The sequence below is a fragment of the Pelobates fuscus genome, chromosome 5, assembly GCF_036172605.1.
Source record: "Pelobates fuscus isolate aPelFus1 chromosome 5, aPelFus1.pri, whole genome shotgun sequence".
NCBI classification, from domain to species: Eukaryota; Metazoa; Chordata; class Amphibia; order Anura; family Pelobatidae; genus Pelobates; species Pelobates fuscus.
The window spans coordinates 156527823-156552368 of NC_086321.1; the positions used below are offsets into that span (position 1 = coordinate 156527823).

At 39.2% G+C, this 24546-nt stretch overlaps 1 protein-coding gene across 3 annotated transcripts in view; it reads right to left on the minus strand.

Moving 5' to 3' along the window:
* Window positions 1–24546, minus strand: part of RTN4R (reticulon 4 receptor) — a 221411-nt gene that overhangs the window by 76593 nt on the left and 120272 nt on the right. Inside the window, exons 2-3 of one of the 3 annotated variants that reach the window (XM_063454608.1) lie at window positions 10802–10838; window positions 10334–10453 (exon numbers count right to left, since the gene is read on the minus strand). The exons of 1 other annotated variant lie outside the window; for it this stretch is intronic. In XM_063454608.1, the coding sequence (XP_063310678.1) occupies window positions 10334–10340 (7 nt within the window). In that variant the 5' untranslated portion in view covers window positions 10341–10453; window positions 10802–10838. The remainder of the gene's footprint in view (window positions 1–10333; window positions 10454–10801; window positions 10839–24546) is intronic. One more of the 3 variants, XM_063454607.1, reaches the window with a different exon arrangement.

Here is a 24546-nt window from a genome sequence, read left to right on the forward strand (position 1 = left end):
CTTCTGTATTAAAATGTCCTCTTTTTTAACAAGTGTTAAGCAGCCACTTCTTTCCTCTAGTTTAAAATGTTAAAAAAGGATAAATGCTGAAATTCATTTTTAAAATATTAACGTAAATAAAATATAATTAGAGCTAAATTATGAAATTTTTTACAACATAAGTTGTAATGTTACCATATTAAAATATGAGACATCTTAAATATTTTATTGATTGATAGTTTTAATTGATGCATTGTAAGTAGGGCAAATGTGGGATTTTGTTATTAAGTCTTGTTTAAAAATAAAAATAAAAAAAAAGAGATACTTTCCATAATTATTAATACAATGTTTAGTGATCCTCTATATTTAACAAAGTTGTTTTTGTAAGGTATGAGAAATTAAATTAAATGTTTTTCTTCTTCTGGGTGCCTCCATCTTTGCTCGTTGTTAAATAGACAGGGAGGTCTCCTTGTCCTAATTCATAAATGTGCCTATTTCAAGAGAAATTGGGGGTGAAATTTATTAATGCCACCCAAGCCGACAAGCTGGCAACCAGAAGGACTTCCTGATTCTGATCATCTTGAACAATTGTTCAAGCATAGACATCAGTGTAGCTATTTCATAATTAAAGATAGAGGCTCACTTTGGTGGCATTGACACATTTAAATGTGTCAATGCCACCATTGTCCGGACTGCTTGGACTTTTTTATATTTTGGTATTTTTACATATAGGTTGGTGGCCAAGCAAAGTTAAAACAATCCATGATTTTCTGTTTGTGATCTGCCCCTGAGACACTTGTGTGGGGAATGGTATGAAGATTGTCAGTGTGCAGGTACATTGAATAATAGCAGTATAGATCACCTAGAAGTTATATTATATTGACTTCCTTTACTCTGATCACCGTCCCTCCAAAATAAGGTTCTGCAAGTTGAGTCAATTTTATAAATTGAGTTTCACCAAAGCTTCAGGGTTCTGCCTATCTGAGATGCCATAAAACACTGTCAATGTGTGCATACAAAAGTGCATATCATTGTACTCTGCTAGTGTGTATAGCTAGATGACTGGCAACTTTTTTGTCTGGGTTGCTTGGAAATTCCAAGTCCTGGATTCAATGTTGTCACAGTTTAAGTGACCTGGCCCCTGCTGCCCGTAGTTTACTTACCATTTTTCTTCTGTGAAGCAATTCTTTAGCTGAGATCATCGGGATTTACAATCTGATCCAATCCAATGTTTTCCCATAGGGAAACAAGTGTGCATGTGTGGCCAAACACGATGGGTTAAAACACTGTACCAACACATTCAGTTGACCTAAAAATTCCCAATTACTTTGGGGTCACAGAGATATTACTCACAAACTGCACAAAATTATAGTCAAATGTAAAAAATTACAAACAAATATAGAAATAGAAACATTAATGATGTGATGTATTACATCACTGTTGCTGAATAACAGCAATGGGGAGGGGGGATTAGGGGGGTATCAAAATGTATTGCCCTATAGTAACACTTATGTATTTAATATCCCGCCAATCAAAAGAGTATAAACTTGCACCAATAACAATATTATAAAAGTTAAATTTCAGAAATGTGGTAGCTTTGTCAGAGACATTCCTTTATAGTCTTGTTGTACTACATTAAAAGAGCAATATATGGTCAGGATCAGAAACATGAACCCCCCCCGGCCTCCCTAAAATATTACATATATTCCAGTCTGCTGGTGCTGACTCTGCCCTTGATTTGCCTCATTGGCTGACATCATCAGAAGTGATTATCTGAGCCAAACATAATTTGAATAGGCGGAGATTTCCAAGGAAGTGGGACATGGGCAGAGCCAAACACAGTCCTGACCAATCAGCATCTCAATGAATCAATGCATCTCAATGAGGAAAGTTCAGTCTCTCCATGCATAGGTAGAAGACACTGAATGCCAGTGCTGCACAGCAGCACTGCGCCAGGAAGCTCATCTAGCAGCCATCTGAGAAGTGGCCAGTGAAGGTATCCCTAGGCTGTAATGTAAACATTGCATTTTCTCTGAAAATACGGTGTTTACTGCAAAAAGCCTGAAGGTAATGATTCTACACACCAGAACAATTATAGCTACAGCATTATGAACTATAGTTCTGGTGACTATAGTGTCCATTTAATGCTTATTTGTAGTCTACATGAAATATAGATGCTTGTTATTAGTCAGGGAATACATAGACATGATGATTACACTGTGAAGATATTTTGGGAATCTACATTCCCAAACATACCAAACATACCAGCTCATTCTACATAAAGTAGGGCATATTATTTAATTTTCACTCTGTTTTGTACCTTATATGTGACAAAAATGACTATATACTATTCAGGGCTCTTTTTAATGAGCTTTTCAGAATTGCTAATAAATAATGGATACTATGTAATCTTTATCATATATTTTTCAACTTCCAAAGCCTATTTCTTTTGTTAAAGATGAATGAACTCATAACAAATAAAATAATTTTATTGTTTAGAAATCCCTGAACAGCAATAGTAGCTTGATTACATATATCTGGTAAATTTTCCATATTTCACATAAACGTTAAGATTATTTTAAAACTCAGTAGTGGAAGAGATCATTTGTTAAATCTAAACATTATATATAAAGGAGGTCACTGCACAGTAAATCTTCCCGGACAAAAAGCAGCACATTGACTGTGAAATCAGTGAAGATTAAATTGCCTGTAACATGTAAATGTCACTCTCTGTGGTCTTGATACAAGTGAGACCACCTATCAATTATTGTCAAAATGTACATCAAACATAAAGTACACACTTCTTTTCTCTCCGGAGGATATGTCCAATTCTGTTATGATTAATCATTTAGATCAAGACTGTTCACCATCTATCAGATAAGAAAGATCCATGATGTATTTACTGATGGCTCAGTGCTACTGCAGGATGTGTAAAATGCTCTCCAGTGGGGAAAGTCATTTTTAGATATTACAAAAGTAAAGAGCATTTCAGCAAAAGCAGCAGAAGCTTACACAGGGAATTATTTACTGGTTAACATCTGCTGTCATTGTCAGTTATGTTTTTGAAACATTTAACACATGGAAACAAACAACATACATTGCACAAAAAAGGAAAACCAAAAAACTATACACATATTATTTGTATTGTACATTTATTGCAAACTATAGATCCTCTGTAAGTCTTTTTTTTCTTCACTTTAATAAAAGTGGAACATTTTTAAATTTTCCATTATCGTCACCACTGCCCTCATTACTGTTGCTATTGTCAGGATCACTGCTGTCATCAGCGTCACCAATGTACGTTAGCAGAGGTGATGACAATGCCGGTGATATGCAGTATTCATGATCATTACATTACAGGCTTTATGTTTCCAAATGTGATTCATTGTCCAAATATAAAGATAGTATGTGTGAGCCACCAGCAATTTCCTCTACCTGTTCATCATTGTAATTGTCATCTATGTCATCTGTCAGGGTGGTTGAAGACCTTCCTACAATTTTCCATTATCCAACTGAGTGCTGACTTCTTCCGACTGGATAATCCCAATTTATTCACATTATCTATAATAAGGTTCCTTGCTTCTTTGTCTAATCCAACTATATCATTCTAGTCATTATTTTCCAGAATTGTATAAACTATACTTAGGTTACATTTGTCATGAACCATATAAAATATTTTTACCCATGACAAAAATTGTTCTTAATAGATATACAATATTTCTACTTGGTTTGTATTCTCTTTCTCTTGGTCTTAACCTTTACTGTTTTGTGTGTGTGCTCGTAAGACAATGACCAGCTATAGTAAGGATAGAGTCTGGGATGCAGGGGATAGACTAACAGAACAATCAAAATATTCTGAGTCCCGGTTTGCTTGGTTATATTGCCTGGCCTTATCGATATAATAGCTACCTATAGCACTGCAAAAATGGAATTCTTTTCAGGAGTGGACGGTCATTCTAAAGGAGACAAAGCATTTCGAACATCATCACTGCTATGGAAAGAATACCTAATTTTAGACTAGTATAAAAACTGGAACAAAACTTTTGATCTGGTACATAGTATAGGTTAGGTAGAGGCTAACGGACATTCCACGTAGGGACCTGGAATGTGTCAGAGAATAGGAACTATTCTCTGACACATACTCTTAATATGTGCATAGGAATGCACATGATATAGAGATTTTTGGAGAGAATGAAATATAGTCTACATCATGTAGAAAGTATGATTTAAGATCAATAAATTAAAAAAAAAACTAAACAAAAGGATCAATACAATTGGAATGTTCCTTACTGGAGCTAGGGCTATATACAGGATAGGAAACATAGAATGTGACAGCAGATAAGAACCATTCGGCCCATCTAGTCTGCCCAATTTTCTAAATACTTTTATTATTCCCTGGCCTTATCCTATAGCCAGGATAGCCTTATGCCTTATGCTTAAACTCCTTTACTGTGTTAACCTCTACCACCTCAGCTGGAAGGCTATTCCATGCATCCACCACCCTCTCAGTAAAGTAATCCTTCCTGATATTATTTTAAACCCTTGCCCATCTAATTTAAGACTATGTCCTCTTGTTGTGGTAGTTTTTCTTCTTTTAAATATAGTCTCCTCCTTTACTGTGTTGATTCCTTTATGAATTTAAATGTTTCTATCATATCCCCCCATCTCGTCTTTCCTCCAAGCTATACATGTTGAGTTTCTTTAACCTTAACCTTTTCTTGTAAGTTTTCTCCTGCAATCCATGAACCAGTAGCCCTTCTCTGAACTCTCTCTAAAGTATCAATATCCTTCTGGAGATACGGTATCCAGTACTGCATACAATACTCCAAGTGAGGTCTCATCAGTGTTCTTTAGAATGGCATGAGCACTTCCCTCTTTGTACTGCCAATACCTCTCCTTATACATCCAATCATTCTGCTAGCATTTCCTGCTGCTCTATTACATTGTCTGCCTACCTTTAAGTCATCAGAAATAATCACCCCTAAATCCATTTCTTCAGATGTTGAGGTTAGGACTCTATGAAATATTCTGTACTTGCACTTATCCACATTAAATGTCAGTTGCCACAACTCTGACCATTTTTCTAGTTTACCTAAATCACTCCTGGAACATCAACCCTGTTACATATCTTAGTAGCATCAGCAAAAAGACATACCTTACCATCAAGACCTTCTGCAGTATCACTAATAAAAATATTAAAGAGAATGGGTCCAAGTACAGATCCCCTAAGGTACCCCACTGGTGACAAGACCATACTTCGAATATACTCCATTGACTACAACCCTCTGTTGCCTGTCACTCAGCCACTGCCTTACCCATTCAACAATATTGGAATCTAGACTTAAAGATTGCAGTTTATTGATGAGCCTTCTATGTGCAACACTGTCAAAAGCCTTACTGAAATCTAGGTAAGCAATGTCTACTGCACCACCCTGATCTATTATTTTAGTTACCCAAGCAAAAAAAATCAATAAGATTAGTTTGGCATGGGGCGGAGCCTAACTGCCGGGCTGGAAAGACGTGCCGAGGAACAGCTCCTGCAATAAGCGACATCAATAAGGGTAGATGCCCCAACAACCAGAGAGCACACCAGCAGGAGGGCATGAGACCTGGCGGGGAATCCCTGGGGCATCTACAGACACCGAAGCAGAGACAAACACTGCCCGGGAACCCACACAAGCAAATGGGGCCTACCCACGACCGAGCCAAGGAGAGGCAGTCGCTCTCCTCAATGGCAAAGCCTAAAACAGACCTCTCAGCACACTCACTGCCTACCCCCCCATGGACTGGTGGGGGCTATCCCGGTCCTCACTATGCACCTGGGGCAGCCAGCCAAGACCTCATCTTCGGTCTGATCCCGAGAGGCAGGAGTGCAGCCTTCCACATGGCGAACCCAAAATGGCAGCTGACAGCATTCTACACAGGCCGAACAGGCTGCCGACACCAAAGTGAATAATCTCACTCTAACTTAGCTTGTACTTACTAGTTTATATCTTATATAATTTTACCTAGCCTGCTTAATAGCCACATAACTTACCTGAGTATTACACACTCAGTATCAGGTTCCAAGCAAATTCTTATTCACATTTATATGTGTTTATGTACTGACACAGCTAGACCTAACCTGTTTCACTGACTTAGCTTGTACTTAGTATCTTATATCTTACCTAGCTTGCTTTATAGCCACGTAACTTACCTAATAAGTATATTCTCAGTGTCAGGTCCTAAGCGAATTCTTATCAATACTCATACGCGTTAATGTAATGACACAGCCAGACTTCACCTGTTATCAAATTCCATAGCATGTTATCATACTATATTTACACAACTACTGTTAAATGTTGAATGACATGCGGGCAATAACTGTTGAAACTAGTTTATGTATACAAAAAAAACAAAAAAGTGTGATTATGCATGCCACTGTCTAACTCTTATGTATGTTGATATATGTTGATGTACGCTGTTGTGGTGTTTGTGGATATTTTGTATCTACCTGCACTAAAAAAAAAAAAAAAAAAAAAAGATTAGTTTGGCATGATCTCCCTGAAGTAAACTCATGTTGTCTCTGATCTTGAAATCCACGTGATTTTAGATGCACAACAATCCTATCCTTTAACATGGTTTCCATTACTTTCCCCACTACTGAAGTAAGGCTTACTGGCCTATACCGACTCCTCCCTTCTACCTTTCTTGTGAATGGGCACAACATTCGCTAACTTCCAGTCTTCTGGGACTACTCCTGTTATCAATGATTGGTTAAATATATCTGTTAATAGTTTTGCTAGTACATCACTAAGCTCTTTTAATAACTTTGGATGTATTCCATCAGGTCCCACTGACTTATTTGTCTTTACTTTTGACAGTTGAAATAGAACCTCTTCCTCTGTAAACTCACATGTAACAAATGATTAATTTGTCCTTTTTCCTAACTGAGGCCCCTTTCCTTCATTTTCATCTGTAAATACTGAACAAAAATATTAATTGTGGCAGTCAGCTAGATCTTTATTCTCTTCTACATACATTCCTTCCTTTGTTTTTAGTCTAACTAATCCTTGTTTTACTTTCCTTTTCTAAAAAAATCTATTGTCCCCCTTTTTAATCACTGTGCTATTTTTCTTCTGTGTGTGGCTTGGAAGCTCTTATAGCTTGCTTAGCTTCTTTCTGCCTAATCTTATAGATCTGTCTATCTTCCTCACTCTGGTTTGTTTTATAATTACTAAATGCTAACGTTTTGTTTTTTACTATTTTGGCCACATCTGCTGAGTACCACAGTGGTTTATTGAATAGTTTGCTTTTACTGACAATCCTAATGCAATATTCTATTGCCTTCAGCAGTGCAACTTTTAAATAATCCCATTTCTTTTAGACTCCATTTAACTTGCTCCAGTATGATTATGACTCCTTTACACATATTCTAATTATAGAAAAGTCTGTTTTTCTAAAGTCTAAAACTTTTGATTTTGTGTGGTGTTACTCATTTACTGTTCTTATATTAAACCACACTGACTAATGATTACTGGATCCTAAACTTTCACCTACAGTAATATCTGATACCATACCACACCATATATATGAAAAGTGACATCTGAACGCAGAAAGAATTCTAGACTTGGTGGAGATCAGGACAACTAAGATGTTTGAAATACTAATTCCCTTGTATAAGTTTGTATAAGATTATACATTTCCCTTGTATAAGGCCCTTTCCCTATGTTACAAAGAACAAATGGATATTTTGTCTTTGCTTTGAAAGTGTTAACCAAATGCTATTCCCATATTGTAGTCTATAAGAAACCCATCAGGCAATAGTTATTTATAAGCTCTAAGATTTATTAGTCAGTATTTTCACATTGTTGGAGATGTAGGTTCCAGTAAAGTACAATGTTGCATGTTTGTGTCACGATTCTTGGAACCAAACACGCTAACACACACACAGAGAAAAGGTGCAGTACCAGACCTTAGAGTGGCCGGGCTAAGCACACAAAGAATAGTCAGGAAACAAGCCGAGTAAGAGGAACCAGAAGACAGAATAACGAGAGACAAGCCGAGGTCAAAGGGTAGGAGAAAGTCGCAAAGTCGGATACACAAGCCAGAGAGTACGTAACCAGAGAGAAACACAAGTTCAGTAGCAATACTAGCAAGCAAAGACCACAACAGGGCAGAGAGAGACAGGAAAGGTAAGTATTTAAACCCATTGATTAATTCTGATTGGATAATTTCCAATCAGAATTAACAATCACACGTGGGAGATATCTATACCTCCCACTGTGATTGAGGCACTGTGCCTTTAACGCCGGGTCAGGTGGCTGACCCCGGCGTTTACAAAAATGGGCGGTGTCCTAGCGTGCAGCATCATGCATGCTGCCGCTGGGGGACGGAGAGGAAGACGCGGGCGGCATCCAAGGCTGGGAGGATGCCGCCCGCCGAGCGTATGCCGGGAAGGGGGCCGCGGACGGCTGGAGGGTGAGTACCGCGAGCGGACTGAAGCCTCCCCTCGCAGCTGCCGGCGGGATCCTGACAGTTTGGCAGTTCTGCTCAGAGATTTAACCTCATTGGAAACACGTTGCACATGTACTGTACTCCTTGGCTGTTACTGCTTTTTATTTGACTCCAGCAGCATGCTTGCTTTTATTATTCCCACCAACCATTTCCCCCTGATTCCAGAAAGCTAGTTACTCTTATCATAGTAGCAGCCCACAGTATGATTGCACTCAACTGGAAACAACCTACCTGCCCCACACTTTCTCAACCTAATTATATTTATGAGAAGCTATCTATAGACACTCCCTAGGCAGCCTTGGCTCACTTCCCTCGCAACAATGGGGAGGTGGTGCACTCTTACTTTCCGTCTAGTACTAAAGATGGCGGCTGGACCGGGGTTCTTTAAAGGCAAAATGTACTTCTATGGGGTCAATATTCTCTCCTCTACTGTTTGATATACAGGTTCCATGTGATACTATTCATCTCTGGATGTGTACATGCTTTCTTATGAGATATGTCATATGTTTTTTTCTTTTTGGTTCCTTACCCACGCATTTCTGAAATCAGTGTAATGCTTTTCATTGTATGACTTTGAAGTCTTAATAGAGTACAAATATTAAAAACAATCCCTACCATTATCAAAATCTTCACTCCTTTAAAAACCCAGAGTCCATAAAATAGGAAGAACAAAAAACTAGCAATTAAAATAAAGTAACCTCTTAAGGACCTCTTAAGGACAAACGCAATTGTCCAAGTTCTGAACCAACACAAAACCTAGAATTTTAGCTATATGTCTGTTCAACCATACTTTACCTCTTTTATATTAAGTGCACCCACACTTATGTCATTTTGTTCAGCAAAAATTTGATTCACATGAAATATTTATATACATAATATAAATAATAATGTATATAATATTATATACATAATATAATATGAATAAAGTTGAAAAAAGTGAGAGAAATTTTCAAGTAATGTTATTTTCCAAGTTCTGTTTAGCATTTTAACTGTGAGTGTCATAATCCTGTTAGCTTTTACTGCAATGAAACACACATATTTGTATGCTGTGATGTCCCTTGAGTACAATGATGCTCTGCATGTACAGGTGTTATGGGGTTTTGGAAAATTACATGTCAAATATAGGGTTTGCTAATTAAATTCTCTGGTATATCTGCTGGGTTGTTTTGATATATATAAGAATATAATAATAATAGTAATAATATATATATATGTATATATATATATATATATATATATATATATATATATTTTTTTTTTTTTAAATTTCATGTGTATTATATAATTATTATATAATTTTACTGATTATTTATTGGTGTACCTGCCTGACAACGCAGTGTCACTGCGATCACATGACTCAGATTAGCCTTGGTTCTGTTGAATGGAGCACAGGGTAGGTATCCGGTTGGGGGAGAGCCATCGTAAGGGCCATCGTAAGGGCATGCTATGCCTAAAAACAAAAGCCCTCCTTTTGAAGGATGGCATATCACACACTAATGTCGGGAGTGGGTTAAACTAAACGTAAACAAATGAATAAATAACACAAATCTCATAGACAATTTCAAATTTTAGGTAAAGGTAGCCAAACTGGAAGGATAGTTGACTTTTTCTAGTTTGGATATTGGATATTTTGCCTTCAATCTGAAATTCACTTTGAATTCTCGCTTTAGTGAATAACCCTGTCAATTAATATTTTTTTCTAAACTAGTTTTGATAAAATGTATTTTTTTTTGCTTACATGTATCCATTTCTTACTAATTTCCATGCCAAGTTATATACCATCTTATATCATCATGCTTTCTCTCCCTTATAAGAGAAAATGAAAACAAATATCCTTTTATGTGCCCATATGCATTACCTTGCATTCTTATAACTTGAAGGTTTCTTCAGATTTTCTCTTGAACCACTAAACAGCTGTTCCACATTCCCAAGAGTCCAAAACATGAAAATGCACTGGCACAGTAATGGCTAGAAGTTCCTACAAAAGAAGGAAACATTTTTAATCCTACAGTAAACTCAGACGTGTCAACATCCTGTCATCTATGAAGTCATGCCTGAAGCTGATTAGCGTGAGCCACCACAAAGTTGAATATCACAAAAAATACCCCACAGCCGCAGTCCTTGAGCCTAGCATGGATGCAGGATAAGGTCCAAAAGCCATTAATAATTCATAAACAAAGACTGAGGCATGAAAGCCAAACACAGGCAGCTTCATGGTGTAAGACAGAAGCTACAGCCATGCAGTGATCGCTACTACCAACACTTTGATTAATGAATTTGTCAACAAGGGAGCATGCTTCAGACTGAGCAATAAAACAATATCTACCTTGAACAGCTGATGTAATTTCAAGAGGTGATGGTCACTGAAAATTGAACAAACATTCAAGGCGTGAATGCAGATTGTTCTAGGCAACGTGTATTATTACTACATTTGTAAATGCTAATTATCAATAAAATGATGTTTGTTCCCAATTATTATTTGAGAGCAATGAGTAATAACAACATTAGTTAGTCAATAGAGATATAAATAATGCTGGTGTAATGTATGTTGGAGTGTTGTATCAGCTGACACTCGCAGCCAATGAACTAGCACTGGAGGGCTAAGCTCTGGAGAACTAAGGTAACTTGTTGTGGCTCTCCATCATTAGTAGTCGATGTGGGAGCAAGTAAAGAAGTAGGAAGAAGTATAACGGCTCTAAAATTGGGATGGTGGTGCACTATGCCACCACAGTGGTTATCATGCTTAGAGTGTCCCTTTTATGTCAACATTATATTAGGATTACCCATGCATCTCAGCATTACTATTTATATTCAACAACATTAGCAAGTGTTATTTCTACCATTGGCACATACAGGACACCATATGGAACATAAATCTGTTCTAACAATGTATTTTTGATTAACACACACACACACACACACACATATATATATATATATATATATATATATATATTGCATCAGTGATTTACTGACATATGAATTGGTGTGATGCTTAATTTAGGGGTATCATACATCCAAACAGTGCTGCATTTGACGGACAGTCCTAATCTGGGGATTTAATTAAGTTTTTGGTGTTTTGTTTCATGCTTCTAGGAATACCAGTAATCAAGGCTGATGGAATGTTATCATATTTACGCTTTTTGAAATTTAATATGTTAGTGAATAAAACCCTATACTAAGTTTCAAAGTTTTAGCATAGTAAGCTTTTTGGTTGTTTACAAGTTTGGACTTTATACCTTCTTTCCTAAATCCTAGCCCCTTACCGATGTTTGCATAGTAACATCAGTAAAGTTCTAATTAAACACCCTCCATACTGCTGATCTAGCTAATAACAGCAGGAAAGTCCAAAACTCATCACCCCCTTTTACTACTCTCTCTCATAATTTAAAAAAAATAAAATCTTTATTTTTGTTGTGTATTGGTGTTACAAAACAGCAGTATGATATGAGAGAATAAAGCATTAAATCTGCACTACTTTTTTTTAATTAAAAGAAAAAAAAACTGTTAAACTGTAGCCTAGACAGCCCTGGTGAGACTGTAGAAACATCCTACATAACTGATAGCATAAAAAATAAAATGCGTTTTCATCTGAACCATGTCAACAAAGGTTGGGGTTCAGCTAATATACAAAAAATGTCATAAAAGTAGGCTAATGAGCAAAGATACCCCGACTCCGCTATAATTACTCCTGGCAGTGTGTGATGGGAGGTTGAGCTGAGCAGGAATTTATAAATTTTGTAAAAATTATTACAAACGTGATATCGTTTTAATATCTGATGTTAGTAATACTGAAGTCACTTATTTAGATATTAATATTCATATTAAAGATAAAAAGATTCAAACAAAAACACATTTAAAAAAAAACACATATAAATAATTATATAAGTATGGATAGTTGCCATAATACAGTTTGTTTGGAAAGCATACCCAAAAGCCAAATGCTAAGACTAAGAAGGAATTGTTCAGAATTATCTGTTTTTAAAGAACAAGCTATTGATTTAAAATAAAAATTCACACAGAAAGGTTATAATACAGAAACCATAAATACTGTCATTAATCAAACAGAAAAGAAAAATGGAAATGACCTAATTAAGAATAAAGGTACCAAAAAGCCTAATAATAAGAATTTCTTATTACCAATAAGTGTTGGACTACACCAATAAGAAATGTAAAAAAAATACAAAAATATTGCCATTCATTAAAAGAGGACAAATAATTGAAATATATTATCCCAGACAATCCCCAATTAAAAAACGAATTTCACAAAAAAATGTTACTAGAAAAACCAAACATAAAAAATCATTTTCAGATAAAAATGACGTTTATAGGTGCACTTGCTGTATTGCATGTAAACAATTATGTAAAATGGAAAGGCATATACAGGATTTATTTATTTATTTTTTAATAATATTTATTTATTTTTTAGATATATATATATATAAAAAAACACGAACAATTACATATAATCAGAAATACAATATTTGACATCCCAACCACCCTATGGATCTCAATACTCTTGTTATTCAAGTCAAGCATTGATTCATCTACTTTAAAACTCAATAGATCTAAGACATTAACAATCTTCAAGACAAAAAGAACAAAACCAAACACGATGGACACTGGTAAATACAAGAAAAGCTTAAATTACAGATCTTCATAATGTCTACTATACATATAAACCAAATTTTATATTTTGAACCTTTAACACGAGATGTTATAGAGGAGAGAGGTGGGGGTATCCCAAAACATGGTGAAGTACAGATATGAATTTATTCAGGAAGTTCTCTCAGAGTTTATTTTTAAAAAGATATATATAGATTCTAAAGGGTTATATAGATTCTAAAGGGTTATACTTGATACTTCTTGGATAAAGTTGTTCCATATATTCCATCCATATTTAATTGGAAGGAGATTTGAGTTTTGAATATTCCCCAAGTTGGAGGCTCTGCGTCCAGAGTTTTACAGTACATTTTTTTGCTGCTATCAAAATATGAGTTGTTATATATCTCTCTTTCAGTAACAATTTGGGCCACAACAGCATTCACGTCATATATATGTTAAACAGTGACACGAGTATCTGCACATTAGTGTTTCTAAATATTTCTAATTCTTTCAGGAGAAAGTATATCGAGTTTTCAGGATCTGTTAATGTCATTATGAAATCGTCGGCATATAGACTTATTTTTGCCTCTTTTTGGGCAAATTGGATTCCCTTGATATTTTTATTCATTCTGATATATTGTGAAAGAGACTCCAAAGTAAGGATATATAGCGTAGGGGAGAGGGGGCAGCCCTGCCCAGTTCCATTTTGAACCTTAAACCAAGAAGAAGTAATATCCGAGCCTGTTATCCTAGCTGAAGGATTGGTATAGAGAGCAGATATTGCCTGAAGGATCAAGCATTTAAAGCCTCTATTGATTAATGTTTGGAACATAAAGATCCAAGTTACTTGAGCAAAAGCTTTATTCGCATCCAGTGAAAGTAAGATAGTCTGATTAGTTCTTCTGTTAGATAGGTCAATAGCTATTGATTTAGCTCCCCATTACAAAGCCTGTTTGCTCAGGATGGATTAGGGATGGGATTATAGGTTTCAATCTATCGGCTATAATAGCGGAATATATTTTTATATCAGCATTGATGAGTGAGATAGGGAGTTAATTTTCAATCTGAGAAGGATCTTTATTATTTTTTAATATAAGTATTATATTTGCCTGAAGTAATTCAGCTGATTTCTCAAGGGCTGCACCATTCCTGTGGAACTCGCTTCCCTCCTCCGTTAGATGCTCACCCAGTCTCCACTCCTTCAAAAATCATTAAAAACCCACTTCTTCATAAAAGCATATCAGTTAAACTGTTAATAGCTCCCAACTGATTCCTCTTCTGCAACTGTCACTAGTATAATACTATCCTTACCTTTTGTGTCATTTTACCCCACTCCCTCTAGCATGTAAGCTCATTGAGCAGGGCCCTCAACCCCTCTGTTCCTGTGTGTCCAACTTGTCTGGTTACAACTACATGTCTGTTCGTCCACCCATTGTAAAGCGCTGCGGAATTTGACCGCGCCTTATAAATATCATAATAATAATAATAATAATAATAATAATAATAATAATAATATATCGCTTCTAATGAATGAAATAATTTTACAAGATGTTTACATAGATCATGTACAGGATTTTAAGCCCAATAATACTAATAAAATATTTAATATTAAAAATACAATAATGTGCAGTAGTAAAAATTTAATTAATTTGTTAGAATGCCCCTGTGGCCTTCAGTATATAGGTGTAATGCTGATTAAGAAACAACACCCACGTAAAATACACATCTAAATTCTGTAAGGCTACTTAAAATTGTCTAACTCATCAAGCAAATATGAGGATTCAGTTCCACCATATGGCTATGTTGTGTTTTTCTCCCACGTTAGAATTAGTGTAGGAACTGCTGACATTGGGGTACTATGAAATAGTGGTGGGCTTTACACAATATGGCCATATGGTGGAACTGAATCCCTTTATTTGTTTGCCAAGATAGGCAATTTTAAGTAGCCCTATAGAATTTAGAAATTTATTTTTATGTATGCATTGTTCATTAATCTGTATTATGTATAAATAATTGCAATATTAACACAGGTTTTAATAATAATTCTATTTCTTCTAATTTCAAAAAACATAATAAGGATCCGAGTCTTTTAACATTTATGGCCATTGCTATTATTAAAGGAACACTATAGGGTCAGAAAGACAAACATGTATAGTGTTAAAACCACTATCTAGCCCCCTGTCCCCTCCCCCTAAATATTGTTAAATCTTACTTTTGTTCTTTGTCTGCAGATGCTGGCTCTGACCCTGATTTGCCTGCTTGACTGACATCATCAAAAGTGATTATTTCAGCGAATCACAATGCTTTCACATAGGAAAGCATTGGATTGGCAGAGACTGTCAAGGAGGCAGATCACAAGCCACAGATCACAGCACAAGCCAAACACAGCCCTGCCCAATCAGCATCTCCTTGAATCAATGCATCTCTATAAAGAAAGTTCAGTGTCTCCATGCAGCGTGTGGAGGCACTGAATGGCACACTGTGCAGCACTGCCCCAGGAAGCACCTCTAACAGCTATCTGAAGAGTGGCCAGTGTAGGTATTTTTTTTGAAAAGACAGTGTTAATGTTTACTGCAAAACGATTGAAGGGAATGACTATACTCAACAGAACAAATACAATAAGCTGCAGTTGTTCTGGTGACTATAGTGCCTGTTTAATAAGCATTGGAGCGGAGGTGGTTTTATTAAGAGACATTGAAGAGCTGAAATGGAATGAGTGTACCATATGGATACACTTCAACTAAAGTGATTCAATGCCAATTTTGACTGATTTTATTTAGACATTTTTTTTACAAGTAACATTTTTTCTCTCCCCATTTCTCAAGATCTTGCCATGTCTCTCACACCTCTTCCTTTATATTTGTGCACATTATCATCCACTCCCACACACGCATGTACATGAGTGTTGTCATCTTGCTATATGTTATTTATGTGTTTTTATATTTTTATTTTATTTTTTCTGTCCATCACTTTACATCTACATATTTTGTTCAATACCATACTGTAAGTTTTTATGCAGTTTACTTTAAATCTATTTTATTTCCATTAATGCACTGTATGTTTATTATTACATTTTTCATTTAATGTTTGATCTTTGCTTGCTTTTGTATTATTGTTTTTACTTTTATACTTACTTTTATAATTTTATACTTTTATACTGTATTTTAAATATTTTAACTCTTAATTCCTTTATATTTTGTTATATTTTGATTGCATTAATGATCTTTCTTTATTTAATGTGGTATTATTATTTGTACTAATGGCACGCTTTTATTCTCTATTGTATTCTTGGACATTATCCTGCTCACTAAATCCTCCACTATATGAAATATAAAAGTTTTTTTTTTTCAAATATAGAAAATGTGTTGTCTGCAAAACCACACAAGGATCAGTTCCGAATAAAATCACTCAATTTAAGTCAAATATTACTCACAAAAACCTTTAATTTAAAGGATTTTATTACGTGCAATACAAAGAATGTGATCTACCTATTGGAGTGCTCTTGTGACCTCCAATACATAGACATGACATCCAGAACACTGTATATCAGAACACTGCCGTAATATAAAAAATGGATACGAGAACAATACGGTTTCTACACATTTTTTAACACACTACCAAAAAAATCCATGTGCCCTAAAGTTGACAGGTATAAAGATATGTTCAATCCCATGGAGAGGAGGGGATATAATAAAGATTTCAGGCAGATGTGAAATGGAATGGGTTTTTAATTTAAAAACATTAGTGCCATATGGCCTAAATACAGATTTTGACCCTTTTAATTTCTTATAATCTCTATTCCCTTTTATTCATTATTGTATATGTATAATAAGTGTTTATAGACATGTACAACATTCTATACACAATTTTATACTTTTAAGTTCTGTCTCTTTAATTCACTTTTAAACTATTGAACAGCTCTGTTTTGGTTCAATTCTTAATGTCATTTTCAGCTGCATTACATATAACCCACTAGGCACATGTCCCCTTGTTATATTCGCCCTCAATATAGGTTGCATATTGCCCACCCACTTCTGCACATCCCCTGCCCACACTAGCCCTTATTTAAAATGGTCGTCCTCTTTCCCATCGATATTGTCCGCTAATATCACTTCCAACTATTTCCAAATTGCGGACATTGCAGTATTTTCTCATCCGCGTCCAACACTATTCTTTACCACGCTACTTTCCTTTATTATTGTTTTCTACCCTTTTTCTTTTTTTATTCATATTATCCCAAGCTATTATCACGCTATCTGCAATTGCCACGAATTCGCAGCATATCAAACATAGAAATGATCCACAATTGCCTCTTCTTTAACCAATATTATTCCATCACTTGCCAATGCTAGCCCTTAATAAATTTGTCCGTTCCCTCTCTCATTACGCCTTGTAACTTGGACGTCATACAGTCCGTTGTTACTACACTTCCCACAGTTCCTTTTACATCGCGGCTATCGCGGTATTTTCCCAACCGCGTCAAATATTATTTTCTCACCATACAATATTCTATTATTTGTGTTTTCACCCCCTTTAACTCATATTATCTTAAGTAGTGATGTCGCAAACATAAAATTTTCGGTTCGCGAACGGCGAACGCGAACTTCTGCAAATGTTCGCGAACGGGCGAACCGGGCAATCCGCCATAGACTTCAATAGGCAGGTGAATTTTAAAACCCACAGGGACTCTTTCTGGCCACAATAGTGATGAAAAAGTTGTTTCAAGGGGACTAACACCTGGACTGTGGCATGCCGGAGGGGGATCCATGGCAAAACTCCCATGGAAAATTACATAGTTGATGCAGAGTCTGGTTTTAATCCATAAAGGGCATAAATCACCTAACATTCCTAAATTGTTTGGAATAACCTGCTTTAAAACATCAGGTATGATGTTGTATCGATCAGGTAGTGTAAGGGTTAGGCCCGCTTCACAGTGACAGACCAAACTCCCCGTTTAACGCACCGCAAACAACCGCAAACAGTCCATTTGCACAAACGCAAACTCCCCATTTGCACAAGGTTGGATACCAAGCTAGCCATGTCCCGTTCCTTGTCCTCACTGATGTCATTGAAGGTCTCTTCCTCCACCCAGCCACGTACAACACCAAGGGTCCCCGAAAGGTGACAACAAGCCCCCTGGGACACCTGCTGTGTTTGGTCTTACACCTCCTCAAAGCCACCTTCCTCCTCTGACTCCTCTTCTTCAGACTCTTCTCTCTTTGCGTTGCCTCTCTCTGCGTTATTATAAGGTGTGTTAAGTAGTACTATTCCTATCAGTTTAATCCCTTTTATGTCCCCTATCAGAAGACAACCCTGGAGAAGGTCCCACCAACTAATGATAAAGAAGAAGCTACAGGTTCCAGCCCTGACAGGGACTTGCGGACAGCGCCAGAAACACAGTTGGTCCCTTCTACCTCTGCTCCTTCTCCTTCTTCCTCCTCATCTGAATTGAATCCTGAAAGTCCCAGCTTTGTCCCTCATTCACCAGTTAGGGACTCTAACTCTATATGAGGATCTGGACCTCTGTCTACCAGATCCCTTCCCAATGGTGTGGGCGAAAGACCCTGTAATGAAGAAATTAGTGGACAACCACCGAGCAACCTAGGTAGAGGCAGAAGAAATCGGAGGGCCCCGAGATTCTTGACCTATGACAACATTGGGGAACCCACATATTCTCAGAAGCCCCACACGTGCACTAAGTTAATCAATGTATTGCATACTTTGACTGAAATATTGAGTGATAGAATTTCCCTGTATAAGATTGTATTGTACCATCTTGTTAAACGGTTATAAACCAGATGGACTGCTCTTGCCAGTGGAAGGCAAGGATTCTACAGAGGGGAGGATGTAACATACTGCTATATTTTACTGTTTTAAAGTTTAAGTTTACGTTTTGAGATATTGAACTTTGCCCTTTGCCCTGTCTTGTGAGGAGGAGGGGCTAGGATGGCAGGAAGAAGAGGACAGGGGAGAAGCCATGTTCTCTGAGTCTGCTATAAAGAAAGTGTGTTCCTACCTGTTTATATGGTCTATTACTGCTGGGACAGTGAGATAATAACAGGGGAAGGCTAATGCACTGCAACTACAAGAAGTTGGAGACGGTCTACTGCTCTGCTAGGAGAATTAGAAGACTGTCATTTTATGTTCAACTCCCTGGAGATTCTGGAACTTTCTGCAGGAGTGTGAATGAGCTCTTGCATCCTGCCAGCAGAAGGAAGAGAAAGGATTGCTGTTCTGCTGCTGTCCTACATTCTGCTGGATCTCTCTGGAAATATCTGCAGTTACAGAAGTCACTCAAAGGCACTGTCTCCAGAGATTGCTTCAGGATTCTCCCTTATAACTGTACCTGGGTAGCGCTACCTACACCTAAGGGCCCCAACGTTGTGCACATAATTTACCTGCAGGTACCTAGAAGTTTAACTGTTCAGATGTAGTTATTAATGTTAATAAGAGAAGTTTGTTGTCTGCATTCCTGCTGCTAAAGACTCTTGTGACTGTGTTTAACATTAGCCAGGAACTGCGTTGTTATATGTGGCTGTTATATGTGTATCCCTTTGGCCACAATACAGTGTTTATTCCCATGTCTGTATTTATTTCATGTCTCTGAGGTATTAAGTGGAGGGTACTCATCTACTCAGTGGGGTGGGTTCCCCATAAATAGAAGTTGCACTGAGTGGAGGCACTGCGTCAGAACAAGATGTCCCGATCTCCCAACTATAGCGGAGGCTCAGGATCCCTGTCAGCCACAGAAGAAGGTGTAACTGCTGCTAGCTACGGCTTGTTGAAAGGAGCAGGGCAAAAAAGGGTTACAGTGTTACAATGGCATCGATTTTAGGAACCGGGAGATGGAAAAAGATGCTTGGTCGGTCCTCCTACTTCAAATTTGGGACACTGCGTGTGCAATCTAATGTGCCACCAGATAGGAGTGGAGTGTTAAGTAGTACTATTCTTATCAGTTTAATCCCAATGTCACGACTACTAGTGTGGTCCAGCACGCAGAAACTATGTAAACATATACATAGGAAAGAAAAGGAAAATAAAAGGACAGAGCGTAAACCGGACCTTAGAATGACCGGACTAATACGCTAGAGACAGAGAATGGTCAAAGGGAAAGCCGAGGTCAAGGAAGCCAGAAAATACACAATACCGTTTACACAAGCCAAGTCAGGGAAACCAGAATTCAGAATCACCAGGGAAAAGCCAAGATCAGGATACCAGGAAATCAGATTCACAATGATAAAGCACTCTCAGGAAACCAGGAACAGGAAACCACGACAGGGCAAGGTACTGGGGTGAGCTAGGGATTTAAATATCACGCGGCGAGCCGGCAGCCGCGATACCCTGTTACGTCCCTCTCATCAGGCCTTTTTTAGTCGAATGTATCGGGATCCATCCCTCATTCATCTTAATAAAGGTGAGGTAATATAGACTTTTTTGACCTAGGCGACTTCTCTTCTCAGTGACAATACCTCCTGCTGCACTGAAGGTCCTTTCTGACAGGACACTTGAAGCGGGGCAGGCCAGAAGTTCTATCGCAAATTGGGATAGCTCAGGCCACAGGTCAAGCCTGCACACCCAGTAGTCAAGGGGTTCATCGCTCCTCAGAGTGTCGATATCTGCAGTTAAGGCAAGGTAGTCAGCTACCTGTCGGTCGAGTCGTTCTCTGAGGGTGGACCCCGAAGGGCTGTGGCGATGCGTAGGACTTAAAAAGCTCTGCATGTCCTCCATCAACAACACGTCTGTAAAGCGTCCTGTCCTTGCCGGCGTGGTCGTGGGAGGAGGAGGATTACTTTCACCTCTTCCCCTGTTAGATTCCCGTTGTAGTGTGACATCACCCTTATACGCTGTGTAAATAATACTTTTTAATTGATTTTGGAACTGCTGCATCGTTTCCGACTTGCCGTAATTCGGTAACATTTCAGGTACTTTCTGCTTATAACGGGGGTCTAGTAGCGTGGGCATACCAGTACAGGTCGTTCTCCTTCAGCCTTTTTATACGAGGGTCCCTCAACAGGCACGACAGCATGAAATACCCCATTTGCACAAGGTTGGATGCCGAGCTACTCATGTCCTGTTCCTCATCCTCAGTGATCTCACTGAAGGTATGCTCTTCCCCCCAGCCATGTACAACACTATGGGTACCAGATAGGTGACAACGAGCACCCTGGGATGCCTGTTGTGGTTGGTCTCCCTCCTCCTCCTCAAAGCCACATTCCTCCTCTGACTCCTCTTCCTCACAATCCTCTTCCAGCGTTGCCGCAGGTCCAGCAAGCGATGCTGATAAGGCTGTTTCTGGTGGTGATGGTGACCACAACTCTTCCTCTTCACACTCATCTACGGCCTGATCCAGCACTCTTCGCAGGGCACGCTCCAGGAAGAAAACAAATGGTATGATGTCGCTGATGGTGCCTTCGGTGCGACTGACTAGGTTTGTCACCTCCTCAAAAGGACACATGAGCCTACAGGCATTGCGCATGAGCATCCAGTAACGTGGCAAAAAAATTCCCAGCTCCGCAGAGGCTGTCCTAGCACCCCAGTCATACAAATAGTCGTTAACGGCTTTTTCTTGTTGGAGCAGGCGGTCGAACATTAGGAGTGTTGAATTCCAATGTGTCGGGCTGTCGCAAATCAGGCGCCTCACTGGCATGTTTTTTCGCCACTGGATATCGGAAAAGTGCGCCATGGCCATGTAGAAATGCCTGAAATGGCCACACACCTTCCTGGCCTGCTTAAGGACGTCCTGTAAGCCTGGGTACTTATGCACAAAGCGTTGTACGATCAGATTACACACATGTGCCATGCACGGGACATGTGTCAACTTGCCCATATGCAATGCCGCCAACAAATTTCTTCTGTTGTCCCAAACCACTTTGCCGATCTCCAGTTGGTGCGGAGTCAGCCACTGATCCACCTGTGCATTCAGGGCAGACAGGAGTGCTGGTCCGGTGTGACTCTCTGCTTTCAGGCAAGTCAACCCCAAGACGGCGTGACACTGCCGTATCCGGGATGTGGAACAGTACCTGGGGAGCTGGGGGGTTGCCGTTGATGTGGAGCAAGACGCAGCAGCAGAAGAGGACTCAGCCAAGGAGTTTATGGAAGAGGATGGAGTAGGAGGAGTAGAGGAGGTGGCAGCAGGCCTGCCTGCAAGTCGTGGCGGTGTCACCAACTCCTCTGCAGAGCCACGCATTCCATGCTTGGCAGCCGTCAGCAGGTTTACCCAAAGCGCAGAGTAGGTAATATACCTGCCCTGACCATGCTTTGCAGACCAGGTATCAGTGGTCAGATGGACCCTTGCCCCAACACTGTGTGCCAGACATGCCATTAGTTCCTTTTGCACAATCGAGTACGGGTTGGGGATTGCCTTTTGTGCAAAGAAATTTCGGCCGGGTACCTTCCACTGCGGTGTCCCAATAGCTACAAATTTTTTGAATGCCTCAGACTCCACCAGCTTGTATGGTAAAAGCTGGCGGGCTAAGAGTTCAGTCAAGCCAGCTGTCAGACTCCGGGCAAGGGGGTGACTTTGTGACATTGGCTTCTTACGCTCAAACATGTCCTTGACAGACACCTGACTGTGGGCAGATGAGCAGGTACTGCTCAAGGCGAGAGACGGATGGTTGAGAGGGGGCAAGGAGGACAACAGTGGTTACCATGGCTGAAGATGCTGGACCAGGAGGAGGATGGCGGCTTTGAGTTTGTGTGCTGCTTGTACTCATGTGTTGATCCCATAGGCGTTTGTGAAGTGCGATCATGTGCCTTCACAAAGCAGTTGTACCTAGGTGGGTGTTGGACTTCCCACGACTCAGTTTATATTGGCCCAGGTTGCAAATGGCATCGCTGTTGTCAGAGGCAGACACACAAAAAAAGTCACACTGCTGAGCTCTGCAATGACGGCATTCTGGTGGTGGCAACGGCATGCATTGATTGGCGTGCTGTCTGGCTGACCCCGGGTGCCGATGCATGCTGTCTGACTGTGCCACTAGCTCCTTGCGACGACCTCCCCCTGCTTCCAACTCGTCTCCTCCTCCTCCTCTCTGTCTCCCCATCTGAACTTTCCCCCTGTTCTTCTTCTCTTCTAGCGGGCACCCATGTGACATCCACGGACGCATCGTCATCATCAACCGCTTCACTTGTATCTGACAACCCAGCAAATGAAGCAGCAGTGGGTACATCATCATCATCATCACACCGTACATGTGTAATGCTGCCTGACTGAGACATATCCCTGTTATCTACATCCTCTGGCAATAATGGTTGCGCATCACTCATTTCTTCCAACTGATGTGTAAATAACTCCTCTGACATACCAAGTGAAGCGGCTGGGGTGCTAGTGTTGGTGGTGGCGGCAGGCAGGCGAGTGGTAACTTGAGAGGTGCCCGAAGCTAAGCTGGAGGAGGATGGTGCGTCAAGGTTCCGAGCGGAAGCTGTAGAAGATTGGGTGTCCTGTGTTAGCCAGTCAACTATGTCCTCAGAACCTTTCTAGTTCAGGGTACGTGGCCTCTGAACACTGGGCATTATTCTAGGGCCAGAGGGAATCACAGCACCACGACCACGATGGCCCCTGCGGGGTGGCCTGCCTCTGCCTGTCATTTTTTTTTCGATTAGTGGTACTATTAGTGCAAGCTACTGTGACAACAGATATGAGTGGCACTGTGCAGTGGCAGAAGTTGGCAGAGTAGACGCTGTAGGCCTGACACACACGCTTGCAGACAACTAACTGCTATTCAATCTATTACAATCAAAATTGTATTTTTTTTTTTTAAATGTACAATACTGTTACACCAGATATGAGTTGCACTGGTGTGACACTGTGCCCTGGCAGGCCCTGAAATGCACAAGCGTGAAGGAAACTGACTGCTATTATATTACAGTCCAAAAAGTTTTGTTTATTTTAAATGCAAGCTATTGGGACCCCAGATATGAGTGAGTGGTGGCACTGGGCAGGCCCTGAAATGCACACCCGTGAAGTAAACTGACTGCTATTATATTACAGTCCAAAAAGTTTAGTTTTTTTTAAATGCAAGCTATTGGGACACCAGATATGAGTGAGTGGTGGCACTGGGCAGGCCCTGAAACGCACACTCGTGAAGGAAACTGACTGCTATTATATTACAGTCCAAAAAGTTTAGTTTTTTTTTAAATGCAAGCTATTGGGACACCAGATATGAGTGAGTGGTGGCATTGGGCAGGCCCTGAAACGCACACTCATGAAGGAAACTGACTGCTATTATATCACAGTCCAAAAAGTTTAGTTTTTTTTTAAATGCAAGCTATTGTGACACCAGATATGAGTGGTGGCACTGGGCAAGTGGGCACATTATATGCTGTGAGCCTGACACACACCCTTGCAGACAACTAACTGCTATTCAATCTATTACAGTCAAATTTTTTTTAAATGTACACTACTGTTACACCAGATATGAGTTGCACTGGTGTGACACTGTGCCCTGGCAGGCCCTGAAATGCACA